Genomic DNA, 13,259 nt, shown 5'->3' on the forward strand with positions numbered 1-13,259 from the left:
ATGACAACAGTGAGGCCCTGTTCAAACCACCCTCTCCCTACCCACTTCCACTCTGTTTGCATGTTCACATGGAGGGTCCGCCACATTAAGTGCCATCCCAAACCAGTTAGCAATGAGTGGAGGCGGTTTATAAAACCCTCCAACAGAGTCCACATCGATACTGACTTACTGACTGCAACGGTTGTGTTGTGTTTCAGAGGGAAGACTTTGTACAAATGTTAGTTCTGTACAAACATTTTCTCATAAGCTCAATCTAAGTAAGACATGTGTTATATATTCACAGTGACTCTTGCAAAAACTAAGCAGCTCATAAACATCAGATGTAAAGACAAAAAGATGTTTACAAAAAGAACGCCACCAAAGAAGCTTGGGCGTAAGTCTTATTTAGGAGTTACAAAAAGTTACAACAGTTCCTGTTTCTGCCAAAGAGAGGGAAGTTCATCCTGAAACTTGCTGCTGTATTTATGCCCCGCATCTTAAAGAAGGGTGTTTCATTCAGCTGTGAGCGTGGCTACAAACTGACTTGCACTCCCTGATGTGGGAGTGTGGAGGGTCCAGGTTGGGAAAGGACCTGAGTGTCCTTCACTTCAACAGTATCCATTCAATAATTTATTGATGAATAAGTAAATTACCATAGTGCGGTCTTTTTTACTGTTTCAAAAACAATTTAGGTTTTGTCTAAAAATCTAATAGGCTTCTTGATAAACCATATTTGTATTTAGATTGATAGCGTGGCATGGGTCATCTCACAACCACAAAATGTCTGCAGTGTGACCTACTGACCTGAGATTCAGTGAAGATTTTCCATGCTCCATGAACTATTTTGGATTCCAGTTGTTCAGTATGGCAACCTGCTGCTTTTTATAAGGTTAATGCTTAAATAATAGGCGTAATGTGTGCAACCCTCTTACTGTGTCTGTCAGAGTGATGTGTGAATGGATTCCCCCTGAATTTGGCAGATAGATGGGTCTCTTTCAAAAGAACGATTAATTAAATTGGTTAATTTGTTTCCAGCACCAGGTGATCATCTGTTTTCTATAAAACTGACTAAACAGACATTTTGGTGAAAAGAAAAAAAATGCAAAGATATCCTGTTGTGTGTGTGTTTTGATATTTTAGAGAATGTTTGGGGAAATGTCTTATACTTTAAAGTGGACTCAGACTTTATCATTTTGTTTAGCAGTTAGCAGGGAGATTTCAGACCTGTCACAGGGACTACAAGTCTCAAAAACTGCCTGGAAAAATGAGAGGTCATTCTATCCTGAGATATTTACGGACCATTTATTCTAAGCTGTAACATACCAAAGTTATTGTGGCAAGGTGTTGGCAAATGACTAAACCATCACTGCTTTTTAAATTAGAACTATTTATTGAGTGTCTGTGGCAGGCTATTGATAGTGGAGGATGTAGAGACTGAGTGCTAATTACCCCATCATTTTGAGACAATTAAACAGGCTTGTAATGAGTTTCGTGTGACATTGCCAGAACATGTGCTCCATGGTCACTATCTCACATGCTGTATTATAAGGTTTTTCTGTTTAGCTGCATTGTTTTGCTTCTTGACCTACCTCACTTTAACTAACAAATAAATAAACCCATTTATAACAATTCTTTAACTGTATGTAATCTTAGAAGTGACATTTTAGAGTACTCGGAAATTGGTATTGATTGCTAAAATAAGGTTGTTATGAACCTATGTTATGTTGTTATAGAGTACAGAGAAACTTAACTATGGAGATGATATGATTGAGTTGGTCCAAATTTTAGAACTCGCTCATTCCACAATTAACAAATTTCAACCACTCTGATTTGCTAGTGGGGGTGATTGACAGCGCTCCATGGCCCTCTGAACCAATGAGCGAAGGACGAGGGCGGGCTCATCTGTACTGTAATCAATCCTCTGATAACCGCGTGAGCCTCTGTGTCCCGCTGGAGGCTGTGCGTGAGTCTGCTCTCACCGAGTGCGGTGGACCGGACGGTGGGTTTCTCCTCCGCTCAAAGTGCGACAGGACAGGAGAGAAAGGAAGGACATGGGGGAAAGATTTGTGGTGGTCCCGGTTGACGGAGGAGGGGGTGTCACCGGGGAGAGGGAGCACACGGACGCAGTTGTCGCTGACCCGGCACCGGACACCGGCAGCAGCAGCGGCGGCGGCACAGCGGAGGAAAAAGAGGCGGGGGAGGACTCTGTGTTCGAGCCGCAGGACCCCAACGATGTGGTGCCTATCCTGGAGTACAACAGGGAGCCCAACAAGTACGGTAAGACGACTGGCCGTTTCAAACTCCGTGTCCCACTTCTTAGCTCATCTATCCAGCAGAGGATTAACCGTCGCATTTTACTTCAGCTGTGCTCCTACCGCTGCAATTATGTAATAAACCGGCGCTTCAGTACCCCCCGAAAACGAAGCTGGGACAGAGTATTCACCTAGTAGTAATATGAGTCACAGAAAGTTTTAAATACTGCTGTAAAACAATATTTGCTGAAGTTATTGTGAAAATTATCCAGACTTCATTTTAGGATTTACCGACAAACGCTCGTGAAGCTTATGCTAGCTTAAACCGCTTCTTACGAGAAAATTTAAATTTGAAATCAGCGTCAACGCTAAATCAAAATTTCCGTCACCTCACTGAGTACGACTTAATGAGCAGGCTGTGTTAAGCCTCCTGTACATTTCCCCCTCTAACATGAAAGAACCGCAGTTTATTCCTTTATCATACAAGTGGAAGTAGAATAAAGCGTTTGTTTTTTATTGCCACCGGAATAGTAGCGTCTGGCACTCGTATCCTTTTAAATAATGGAGAGAAGGTAGTTAGAGTTTTGTACAAAGGAGAAGAGACTTGAGGTAGATTTAACAAGTCTTCAAATCATAAAAAATCTGCACAAAGGTAAGGTTTGCTGCCCTTTTAAAAGGAAGTTTTAATTTTACATGTGATATGATAATACTGTCTCCATGGCATCCTCTTAATTCTGCTGTGCAGTTTGGTTATTTTTGCACCTTCACCATTATGTATGTCTTTTACTCTGAGCCATAATTTGACTGCAGTCTTTATTCTCAAGCCTTGTTCAACCAGTTGCTCACAAACAAGGTGCTTCTATAGCAACAGGTTGAGGGCTAGAAGGTGCTAGAATAATTGCCTGGCACACTAGCCATACAAGCATGCAAAATTACTGTGTGCTGATGCCTTACTGTGTTCATGGACAATCTGTTGTGTGTATTGACTGGTAAATGTGTCACTTCTTGTGACATATAGGATGTTTTAATGTAACAGGCTACAGTGAGTTTACATTGCAAGTTATTAAGCTTAGAGCAGATTCTGCTTTCCGCTTGTGTCAGTGACTGTGCTTACGTTTTGGTTGATACAGGCTATTTCATATGTCACAGCAAGGCAGAAAAAAGAGATTTTGAGTCCCTGAAAAATTGAAAATGATGGATGAAAAAATTAGAAAGATAACACTCTTTATTATAGTAGATTATTATAGTACTGGTGGTTAATCATGGTGACAGAGCAGAGTGTTGCTATTGACATAGTGTGTTATGTTAGGTCCAACAGAAAAATTTCACACTGGCAAAGGGTCAATACAAGATACTGGACATGTTACAAGTCAGTGTCTGGCCCTACAAAATCTACTGATGATGATTTACAGAAATCTGCTGAAAAATATCAACAGATATGGGTTCAAATGTGTTCCATTTCTTTTGTGCAGACTTACAATAGTTTGGCATCTTAAGTACTTCTGACTGTGTCACAAGGTGCCTTGATTTTTGATTTGTGATTGTGGGATTCAGGACTAAGGAAATAATTCAGACACTGCTGGTACATAAATTATGCAGCATAGCTATAAACACTGGTGTATTCTCATCTGTACCTTGATTTAGATCTGAAGTATTGTTTTAGATCAGTAACATTGTATTTTTTATGGGATAAACCTCTACCTTGTATTGTTAGAGTAAAAGGTGTGTTTAACTGGAAGCCTAGTCAACACAGAGCTAGAGAGCCATAAAAATCTCTTCCACATGATTTCCTCTTCCATGATAACAGGTTGGAACCTGTCTATTCAGTTTTAATGCGTAGATTGAATTTCATTCGAAAATCAGATTATGTTAAGAAGAAGATAGGTGTGCACTTTTAGTTGCATGTATGCAGTGCTTGTGCTTGTCTTTTGTCATGTATTTCTCTTAGCTAGGCAATGATGGAGTATATTGTGTGTGCGCTTTCATTGGCAAACATTGTAATCTCTTGAGTATTTGTTACATGACTCCAAAGAATATTGTGTCCTCTCTGTAGACACATACACAACTCGGCCATGGCACCATGACAGAATATGGCTTTGTCATATGATGATGTTTCTACCATTTCAGTTTGTGAACAGTTAAGATAGACAATGCTAAGTAAATTAGGCCATTCATCCTTGTGTGGAAATATGTCCTTTTCATTTGACCTAACTATTTGGGAGCATAAGATGTCCATGTTTCACCTAAAAGGTTGAGAGTTAGTTATTTTGCTGTTTTATTTCACTGTAACTTGAATACTTTTGGATTTTGGACTGTTGAAGATGAAATTTTGGGCTCTTGGAAGTTATGATAGGTATTTACTACTTTTTAGCTCTTTGTAGACTAAATAACTAAACAGTCAATGGATTATTTGAGAAAAAGAGAAAATTAAATCATCTTATACTTGCACTTGAATTAATTTCAGCATCTTAAAGTGCTGATTAAACTGGACAATGTAAACAAGATTTGGCAGTTGGGCAGTGGATGTAATACTCAGCAGACAGATTTTGGGTGGGGTATCTCTTCAAGCCTGTATCAGCGATACTTGCTGTCATGGCAAGTGTGGGTATTAAAAAATCCTCGACTGTCATGCATCTCTTAAGTATTTTATTCATTGGCGTTTTGTTTTGTGAGTTATTTGCCCTGGATTTCAGTCTCCTCACTTCCTTCCTCATTTGCAGTCACTGCATTGCACTCAATACATGACTGATAGCAGGGATATCTACTTCTTTTGTCATAATCTGTTTTCTGAGAGGCTGCTTGATGCTTCTGCTAAATGAAATTACTCAATGATAAAGTTGATAACCGTAGCAGATAATGAGTTTAGATCATGTTTAGATAATGGATGGTCAGGCACTTCCCACTGCAGAGACACAGTCTTTTAGTGTTTTCAGTAACACCGCAACTTGTGTGCATCAGCTTCTTTCATTCTATTCTTTCAAGTAGGTTGTCTCAAATAGACAGCACCTAAAAGCTCTGGATAAAGCAGACTGATTGTTTCCAGTTACTATACAAAACATACACAGAGAAGGTATTCTCAACATGTAGGTCACTAATAATACATTTATTTCAAGGCTTTCTACTGTGAGTTTATATTTTTATTTTTTCTTAGAAATTAGTTCTGTAGATTGTTAACATCAGCAACACTTTGTGTGACTATAAGTAACTGCTAAAGGAGGTTTTACTGGGCTGTTAGAAAACTGTGTTACCTGATCAAGCACGCTTTTAATGTATTTGAAAGTATAGCGGAACTGTGGCATTAAGGTTGCGAAACAAATTCTTAGGAGTAGATTGAGTAAGAAGGAAGCAGTGGTTATGAAGAAGTAGAAATTATAGACAAAAGGATAGTGTTGTCTGAAAGATACTGGCTGTTTGTTTCACTGGCTTGCCCGCCTCCTGAAGCCCTTCAGATGATCTATAAATGTGCTGTTTGCTTGTTCCTTGTTCAGACTGAGTTAGGCAAAGGCCAAGCTGTGAGGAAAGTCAAGTAAAGTGAATACATGAGCATTACTGTAAGCTGTCATTTTGTGGAACATATATATATATATATTCTGACAACATATTGTATAATAATGTATGAAGTATATTTTTTGAAAACACAATGTCTTAACAAGAGATGTAATGAATATATTAATAGCTAATGAAATCACATGAAGAGGTTTCACTGTACAACAGAGGATGCACCCTGCTGCTCCCCTCAGATGCTGAGGATGACTAAGATTACTTTTGGATTTATGGGAGATTAGGCAGGCAGTGAAAGATAAGTGAGGTTCTACGGGGATAAGGGTCTTCAAAAGGTGTCAGATTTAAATTTGATGAGACAGTATGCAGGCAGAGGCTGTCAATCTCTCATCTCTGACAGTTCACACACTTTGGAGTTTGGGGAAACAGTATTGAGGCTTGTTGCTGAACATTAATGCAGTAGGTTTTCGTGCTTACATACCACCTGTTGCAGGGACTTTGGCAATAATATAGGTAAATGTTCTTTCTATGAAGTCACTCAAACATTCACTCTCACAAGCATGTTTGCGTTTGTAATACAATATAATACATCACTCTGTTCTTACTAATATTGAAATCAATACTCATCAATCATTACTACACAGCGTTATGTTTGCACTCATTATGTGCATTCATGTTAAAGAAGGCATGCATCTTGGGTATCATGTGCTGCCCTCTGCTTTATTTGGAGCTCAGCAGTCAGCACATGGACACCAACTGGGCCTAGGCGTCCACTATATCTGCTCCTGCTCCTATGTGGCCTCCCAGTCTGCTACCTCCCTCTGCTAGTCCTACGTGGGATGTTTGTTCCAGTTGCTTGTTATTTACACGCAACACTCAAGAGGAGGGGTGCGTCCCCTACTGGTCAGACATAAGGGTTTTCAGAGAACTTGTCTCCTCTTTTGGTAAATGCACACAGGCACAGTTGAGCCCAGTCCTTAAAATGGGCTTTTTATCAAGTAGTTTTATTGAATGGGGTCATTTGTTTTTAAAGGTCAACACTGATTGTCCAAGGGCATTACTATTCTTTATTGTCTTGTCTTCACCAAACTTGGCATTATAAATCCCTGCTTTGACATCAGCTGTGGTTGGAGCCGCAGAAAATTGGAATATTTCAATGTTTTGTCTTGTGTTATTTCAATATATTCAATTTTTAATCAACCTTTTTGGGCCTGTAGGTCGTAAAACATTTGACCATTTATCTATTGTTTGTTAAATATATTACACATCAATTAGAGAATTCATAAACAGTAGAGAACAGTGCTGTATTTCTATTGCCAACTCCTGTCATGATATGTCAGTGACTGTTTTCTGTAGCTATCAGTACCGATAAAAATAACCCTTATCCTTGTGGACTCGTGACATGCCGCACAATGCATACGTACATCATCATCTGAGATTCAGGGGAGGTTCTATCCTTTTTTTTTCATAGAGCTTCACTGTGCTTCCTCCATTTTCTTTTTCCCTATCCTGAAAGAAACTGACTGTTGGGTTTGACACAATGCTGCAGCTGTCAAACATGATTTGGTTGCTGTGTGTGTGCAATCCAAAAGTCTTACGTTGTGGGAGCCATGTGTCAATGCTGACCAGCAAGTTTAAAGTGTTGACCCACCAATACTGGATAGTGATACGTATATATCTGAGTTAAAAAGATCTGCTAACAATATGTTCCGATATTATATTTTTAAAACATAAACAATGTTGATTTTTTTTTTTTTTTTTGAAACAATTGTGACCAAGACATATACTAATTGAAACATTTTATGGTGTAAAAATCAACTTGTCAGTGCTCTCTGGTGGCAGCACCTTAAAAATGACTTAAAACCTGCATTTCTGTACTACAGTTGCCTGTTACGTATTGTCCAGCAAATACACTTTTGGGCACTTACTGGATAAAAACACACAACAGAGCTGATACTATATGTACAGCAGATAATTACAATTACAAAACATGTCCTGACAATAAATAAAAATAAAAAATGAAAAAATAAAAAACTACTTGAACAAAATAATGGAGGTCCTGATTCAAGGTTATCAGGTTAATGTGCTCAAAATATTGATTTTATATGCGTAAAAGTTTAAATGTCCTGCTAGCAACTGATCATTTCTTTGGAAAAGATTCTCCACACTGTTGAACTACAAAAACACAGGTCAGTGGTGGTCGTTGGGGAATGTTACAGAGTGGTGTGTCTTTGCACTCACTCAAAAATATTTTAATAGGATGAAGAATTGTAGTCATCGGACATCTTGATCTTAAGTTATTAGAGAAGCAAGCTGAGCAAACATTAGTGGCAGCTCTGCACCCAGCCCCTTGAGACGCCCTGGGCCTGCTTCATTCATATGGAGAGGAGGAGACCTCTGTGGATAATTCGTCCCCAAGTACAAACCTCAGAAATGATTGACACTGAAAGAATCCTAACCAGGAGAAGCTGACTGCAGTGATGGCAATGGTGGTTAAGACAACAAGTCCCATGATCCCATGCTACTTCACGACATCACCAAACTCTGTCTTTTGTTATTGTTTTGATTGAGAGACCCCTAGTGGCAGAAAATGACATATAGTTTAAGTAGCTGATACAATCTACCACCAGTGTCATTTTAATCTTTGAAAGCAATGGTCAGTCCCGGTAACAAATGAGAAGCTGCTGACATCACTGCATGTTTTCAACTTTTGTCTTTGCTAATAAAAAATAACAAGATAACGAGATAAGAGATTCAATAGGAGAATCATTAGCTGGAACTTCACTAATCCAAGTATTTTGCTGATGACCAGAATAGAACTGGCTATCTGAACCAAAACCAAAAGCAAGAGATTATTCTTGCTTTAGTTCCTACAACTTCAGCAGAGTAATTCCTCCCTTTATTTATCTGATTGCATCAGGTCAATTTCAGTCACACTGCCCCAATCACACTTTCATTCATACAATTTAAATAATTTAACTTTATAAACCTGATATTTTTGAACCATGGCCTCTACTCTATGGGTGAAGTAGCTTGTAAAAAATAAGGTGTGTCAGTTAAAGTAGACCATGGCTTTTATTTCAATGTATCAGATACATATTTGACACATATTTAGGTAAATATAAGTATCAGTTGTACTCTGTATCAATCGATATTTAAGGACTCAAATTAGGATCAAGGCCTAAAAAACTTGACTGGAATGTCGCTAAATAGTATATAATCATATTGTGCATAATATCTGCTAATTAATTCACTAGACTCAATGGATATGGAGACATTAATGTATCAACTTGAAATCCTGTTCTTTTTTTTTTTAAATGCTCTGTAAAAAAAAAAAAAAAAAAAAATAGCAGCTAGTGTTTATTTCAGTCACACAGTACATGTGGTTAGATCGATAACAGTAGCAGCTAAAAGCCATTGCTACTGAACAGACAGTGAACAGACGTGGGAAAAAACTACATAACCTGTTTTTCCCCAAGAGGCTCTCTACATTTGGTGTGGGTAGTCATGGGGTTTTCCAGCTCTTGGTCAGCAGTATATGAAAGGCTAAGTAAGGCATTTAGTGTGAGTCATTTAGCCTTATTGCCTTTGCTATTGCAATAAATAGACCAAATAAATACTATTGTAGAACAAAATAAAGCCAAATGAGCTCTGTGGAGAGCAAAATCTACCTTTGAAATGACATCAGGAGTTGGCAAAGTTTTGTTGTATAGACTCAAACCAACAAGTACATACAGGGAGTGGGCACATAAACATGAACAGATGATGTTACTCTTCCTTACAATAGCCCTGTAATAAATGCTGCTGTTGTGAATTTTATGTTCAATTTCTGTTGTTGCCAAAAGATGATGATTTAGCTGTATTTTATTTTATTGCAGAAGCCAATAACATACAATAACTGAAAATCTCCATAAAGCTGAATCAACATCTTTCTGCAAAAATGAAAGATTCATTTAATGTCTACATTATCTTGTTTAGGTGGACACATTATTGTACCCAACCCAGGTATAAACAAGCAGAAAAGACATGTAGGTATCGTAGGAGCTCCTTGGCAGTGGCGTCGGTGGATATCAGATGTCAGAAATGTGTAGAGAGACGCTTTGTGTGAGTATCATGTTCTGCTTGTCTCTGAATTAAGAGCCTAAGGATAACCTTTGTAACCCCACCCCTATCACAAGCAGCCTAAACGACTGCAGTACAGTCAAACACCACAGATGAAACTGATACAGTGGAGGCTTCAATCATTTCCAGCATCTCTCATGACTTGTACCGAGTTGTCTGCCCAAGACGGAACTGAGCTTACAAAACACTTGCATCAACTTCTGTTTTTGCTGTCAGCATTTCCCATACATAGGCTCTACTTGGGCGGCCCAGCCAGGTAGATAAAAGCAATTGGTTTCAACTTTGGTAAATCTGCTATATTTCACTCTTTTCAAACTAACTAATTATTGGCAACACACCTGTCTGAGTTGTGTGGGACTAGATGCATCTCTGCATGTTACAGCCTACTTAGGTTTTACAGATAGCCAATAGATGAAACGTATTTCATCTGTAATGTAAGCACCAAGTGTAGCTTGGTAACTCTAAAAGTGGAAATGGAATGGTAGTTCAAGTTGTAATTAGGGCTAATTTGAGGTTACAGAGGACACAGTTTTTAGGGAGAAAAGGGTTAAACAGAAATACTGTATAACACCTCCAAAAGAGAGGAGAGTGTCACCTGAGCCTGTTGTGTCAAATACAGTGTTTAATGGATGACTGGCAGACAAGGGCACTGTTACCTGAGATGTCTGAGGTGTCGCTGTCCATGTGTGCAGTTAAGTTATTACAGACTTTATGTTGCTGGCATTTATGTATATTTAGCTAATATGTAGTGGTTTTCCTTAACTTTGATAGCTGGTTGTGACTAGTGGAATTTTCCCATCATTATCATCACCTCAACTCTTCATTATATAGATTTTTTAAAAGAATTTCAGCAGTCACAGCTGCAGACCTGAGCTCCCCTTTAACACCTGGCTAAGGTCTCCACCAATAAATGCCAGTAAACAAATCATGTCATGGAAGGAACTTCAGAAAAGGAACTAAAAGGTTTAGTTTCCATTTTACAGCCAGACATTAGGAAAGTCTGACTGAATAGTTTCACTTGAGTCAGTGCTTGTAAAAAAAAAAAAAAAATTCTAAAATAAGGTCAAGTTGCAATGTATTTTAAGTAAGACACAATTGTACACACAATTTTATGTAACACACAAATCATTGTATTGTTCATGAGTCTACCATGTCATGGTGCATAGACCATGATGTCCATGGCAGTGCCTCTACGGGTTTGCCCAAGAGCACCCTGACACTCCTCAACACTTATGGGAACATGTTTTGTGGACTGATGACACAAAGGTTGAATTGTTTTGTAAGAACTGACAGCAATACATGTTGTGTAAAACGGCACTGCATACCTACATGAAAACATCATCTCAAAGATGAAGTGCAGCGGAGAGAGCATTGTGATTTGGGGCTTTGCTGCCTCTGGGCCTGTACAGCTCACCATCATCAAGGGGAAATTAATTTTCAAGTTTATTAATGTATCTTACAGGATAATGTCAGGGTGGCTGTCAACCTACTGAAGCACAAGATAAGATGGGTGATGCAGCAGGACAATGACACTAATCTACTACAGAATGACCTCAAACAAAGAAAATCTGCCTGTTGGAGTGGCCCTATAAGAGCCTAAACTTTCACCTAGAGATGCTGTAGAATGACCTGAAGAGAGCCGCTCACACCAGAGAGTCTATTCTTAGGCTGTCTTCTGTCTTCAGTTCTGTAGGACGAATGGTCCAAAATTCCTCCTGAACATTGTGCAGGTCTGATCAGCAGCCACTGGGAAAGCTGGTTTGAGGTTCCAAACAGTGCCAAAGAAGGTTCAACCACTTATTAAATCCAAGGGTTCACCTGCTATTTCCACCAACACTGTGATGTTTAATGGGTCTGTTCAATAAAGACACAAAAGATTATTAGTGTTTGTGTGATATTAGCTTGGGGACATTGTGTTTTCTACATTTATGACTTGGATCAGGATCAGATCACATTTTATGACCAATCAATGCAGAATACCAGGCAATTCCTAAGGGTTCACATAGTTTTTCTTGCTGCTATACATGGGTTACTTTTAATACTACTAGGTGTACTAGGTACTAGGTTCATGGCCAATTACATTTCATATTGTTGGTGTAAATGTTCTATTTTTCCTGTGTGTTTTTCATATTTTGTCATGATGGTGGTGTAACTGTTGTATTTCCATATTGGATCAAATGGGGGCAACAGAGTTTCATTTTTAGTCTTCACCTCCCTGCTGTATGATGAGAGGAGACGGGTCAACTTCAAAAGCAGAACACCAGAAACCAATAGAAGCTAAAATATTGCTGAATTTTGGTTTTGCATTCAACAAATAACAGGAAAAGTTACTTCAATTGTAACCCTTGTTGCTGCATTTCTGCTGGATATATAAATTATGTGAATTCTGTGCTCACGCCTAACAGTTCATAGTGTGGTATGATATAATGTATCAAAGGTTTTCTTTTATCCATCCTCTACCCTGTGTTTGTCAAAAATTATGCAATGTGCTTTTAAGAGTAGGAGGAAGTAATCGAGAGAAGGAAAGATATCATGTGACAAAGGCCATGACCCAACTCACATGACATGATAAAGACATGATGTTTTAGCCTGTTAGCCATGATCTCCTTTTAGATTGTAATCATGTAATTTTGATTACATAGTTTTAGACAGTGTCATTCAGTATATTCATCACCTCAGGGAAACTGTCCTTCCTGCTTCCTCCTCCAGAGGGCTCTATCAGTCACTATTGGGGATATAGTGTGTTACTGAAAGGCTCTTGAGGAGGGCACTAGTGATGTCTCAGTTATTTGAAGTGATGTTTTCTGACTTTGCTACCTTGCTGTTGTCAGAAACATAATCCATCAGTATTTATTTGCAATAAAAAGTTTCAGCTGTAATATTGTAATTTTTTTACTTATAATACTAATAATGTTTTTTTTTGCAGATGTTACAAACCTTTCATTGCTGACTTTTTGAGTGCCCTACCCATGTTGGGGTCCTGGGTAACCATTGGGTAGTGCAGTACTCCCCTCACTGCTACACCCTTAGAAAAGAGAACCTTGCTGCTTTAACACTATGACTTGTGTCCTTGGGTTGTACTTGGTGTTTCTGTTGTATATCTAGTCTCCTCTCATCTTCTCTTGTAGAATGAATCAGTATACCTATTCGATTGATGGGATTGGAAATCTGAGCGAGCCTATGAAAAAGTTTAGTTTATCTGAACTATTTTTCTGGGCAGGAAAGTATTCAGACCCTGTAATTTTTGCACTTTATTGTGTTGTTAATTTAATTTTAAGTGGATAAAATGACCATTTTCTCTCTTTCCCCATGCATTAAAGTGTGCAAAAAAAGTCAAAGGAGTCTGAATACTGACTGCCACTATACATACCCTTCCATTTTTTTAATGAGGAATAAGTACTTAGT

At 38.5% G+C, this 13,259-nt stretch overlaps 1 protein-coding gene across 4 annotated transcripts in view; it reads left to right on the forward strand.

The window, feature by feature from the left end:
• Positions 1–1,914: 1,914 nt before the first annotated feature.
• slc12a7b (solute carrier family 12 member 7b) overlaps positions 1,915–13,259 on the forward strand; it is a 62,185-nt gene continuing 50,840 nt past the window's right edge. For 2 of the 4 annotated variants that reach the window (XM_071485642.1, XM_071485643.1), the window contains exon 1: positions 1,916–2,256. In XM_071485642.1, the coding sequence (XP_071341743.1) occupies positions 2,031–2,256 (226 nt within the window). In that variant the 5' untranslated portion in view covers positions 1,916–2,030. Of the gene's footprint in view, positions 2,257–13,259 lie in introns of all 4 variants that reach the window. The other 2 variants (XM_071485645.1, XM_071485641.1) reach the window with 2 other exon arrangements.

The sequence above is a fragment of the Trachinotus anak genome, unplaced genomic scaffold (assembly GCF_046630095.1).
Source record: "Trachinotus anak isolate AG129_WGS33_773 ecotype Australia unplaced genomic scaffold, CSIRO_AGI_Tana_v1 ptg000009l, whole genome shotgun sequence".
NCBI lineage: Eukaryota > Metazoa > Chordata > Actinopteri > Carangiformes > Carangidae > Trachinotus > Trachinotus anak.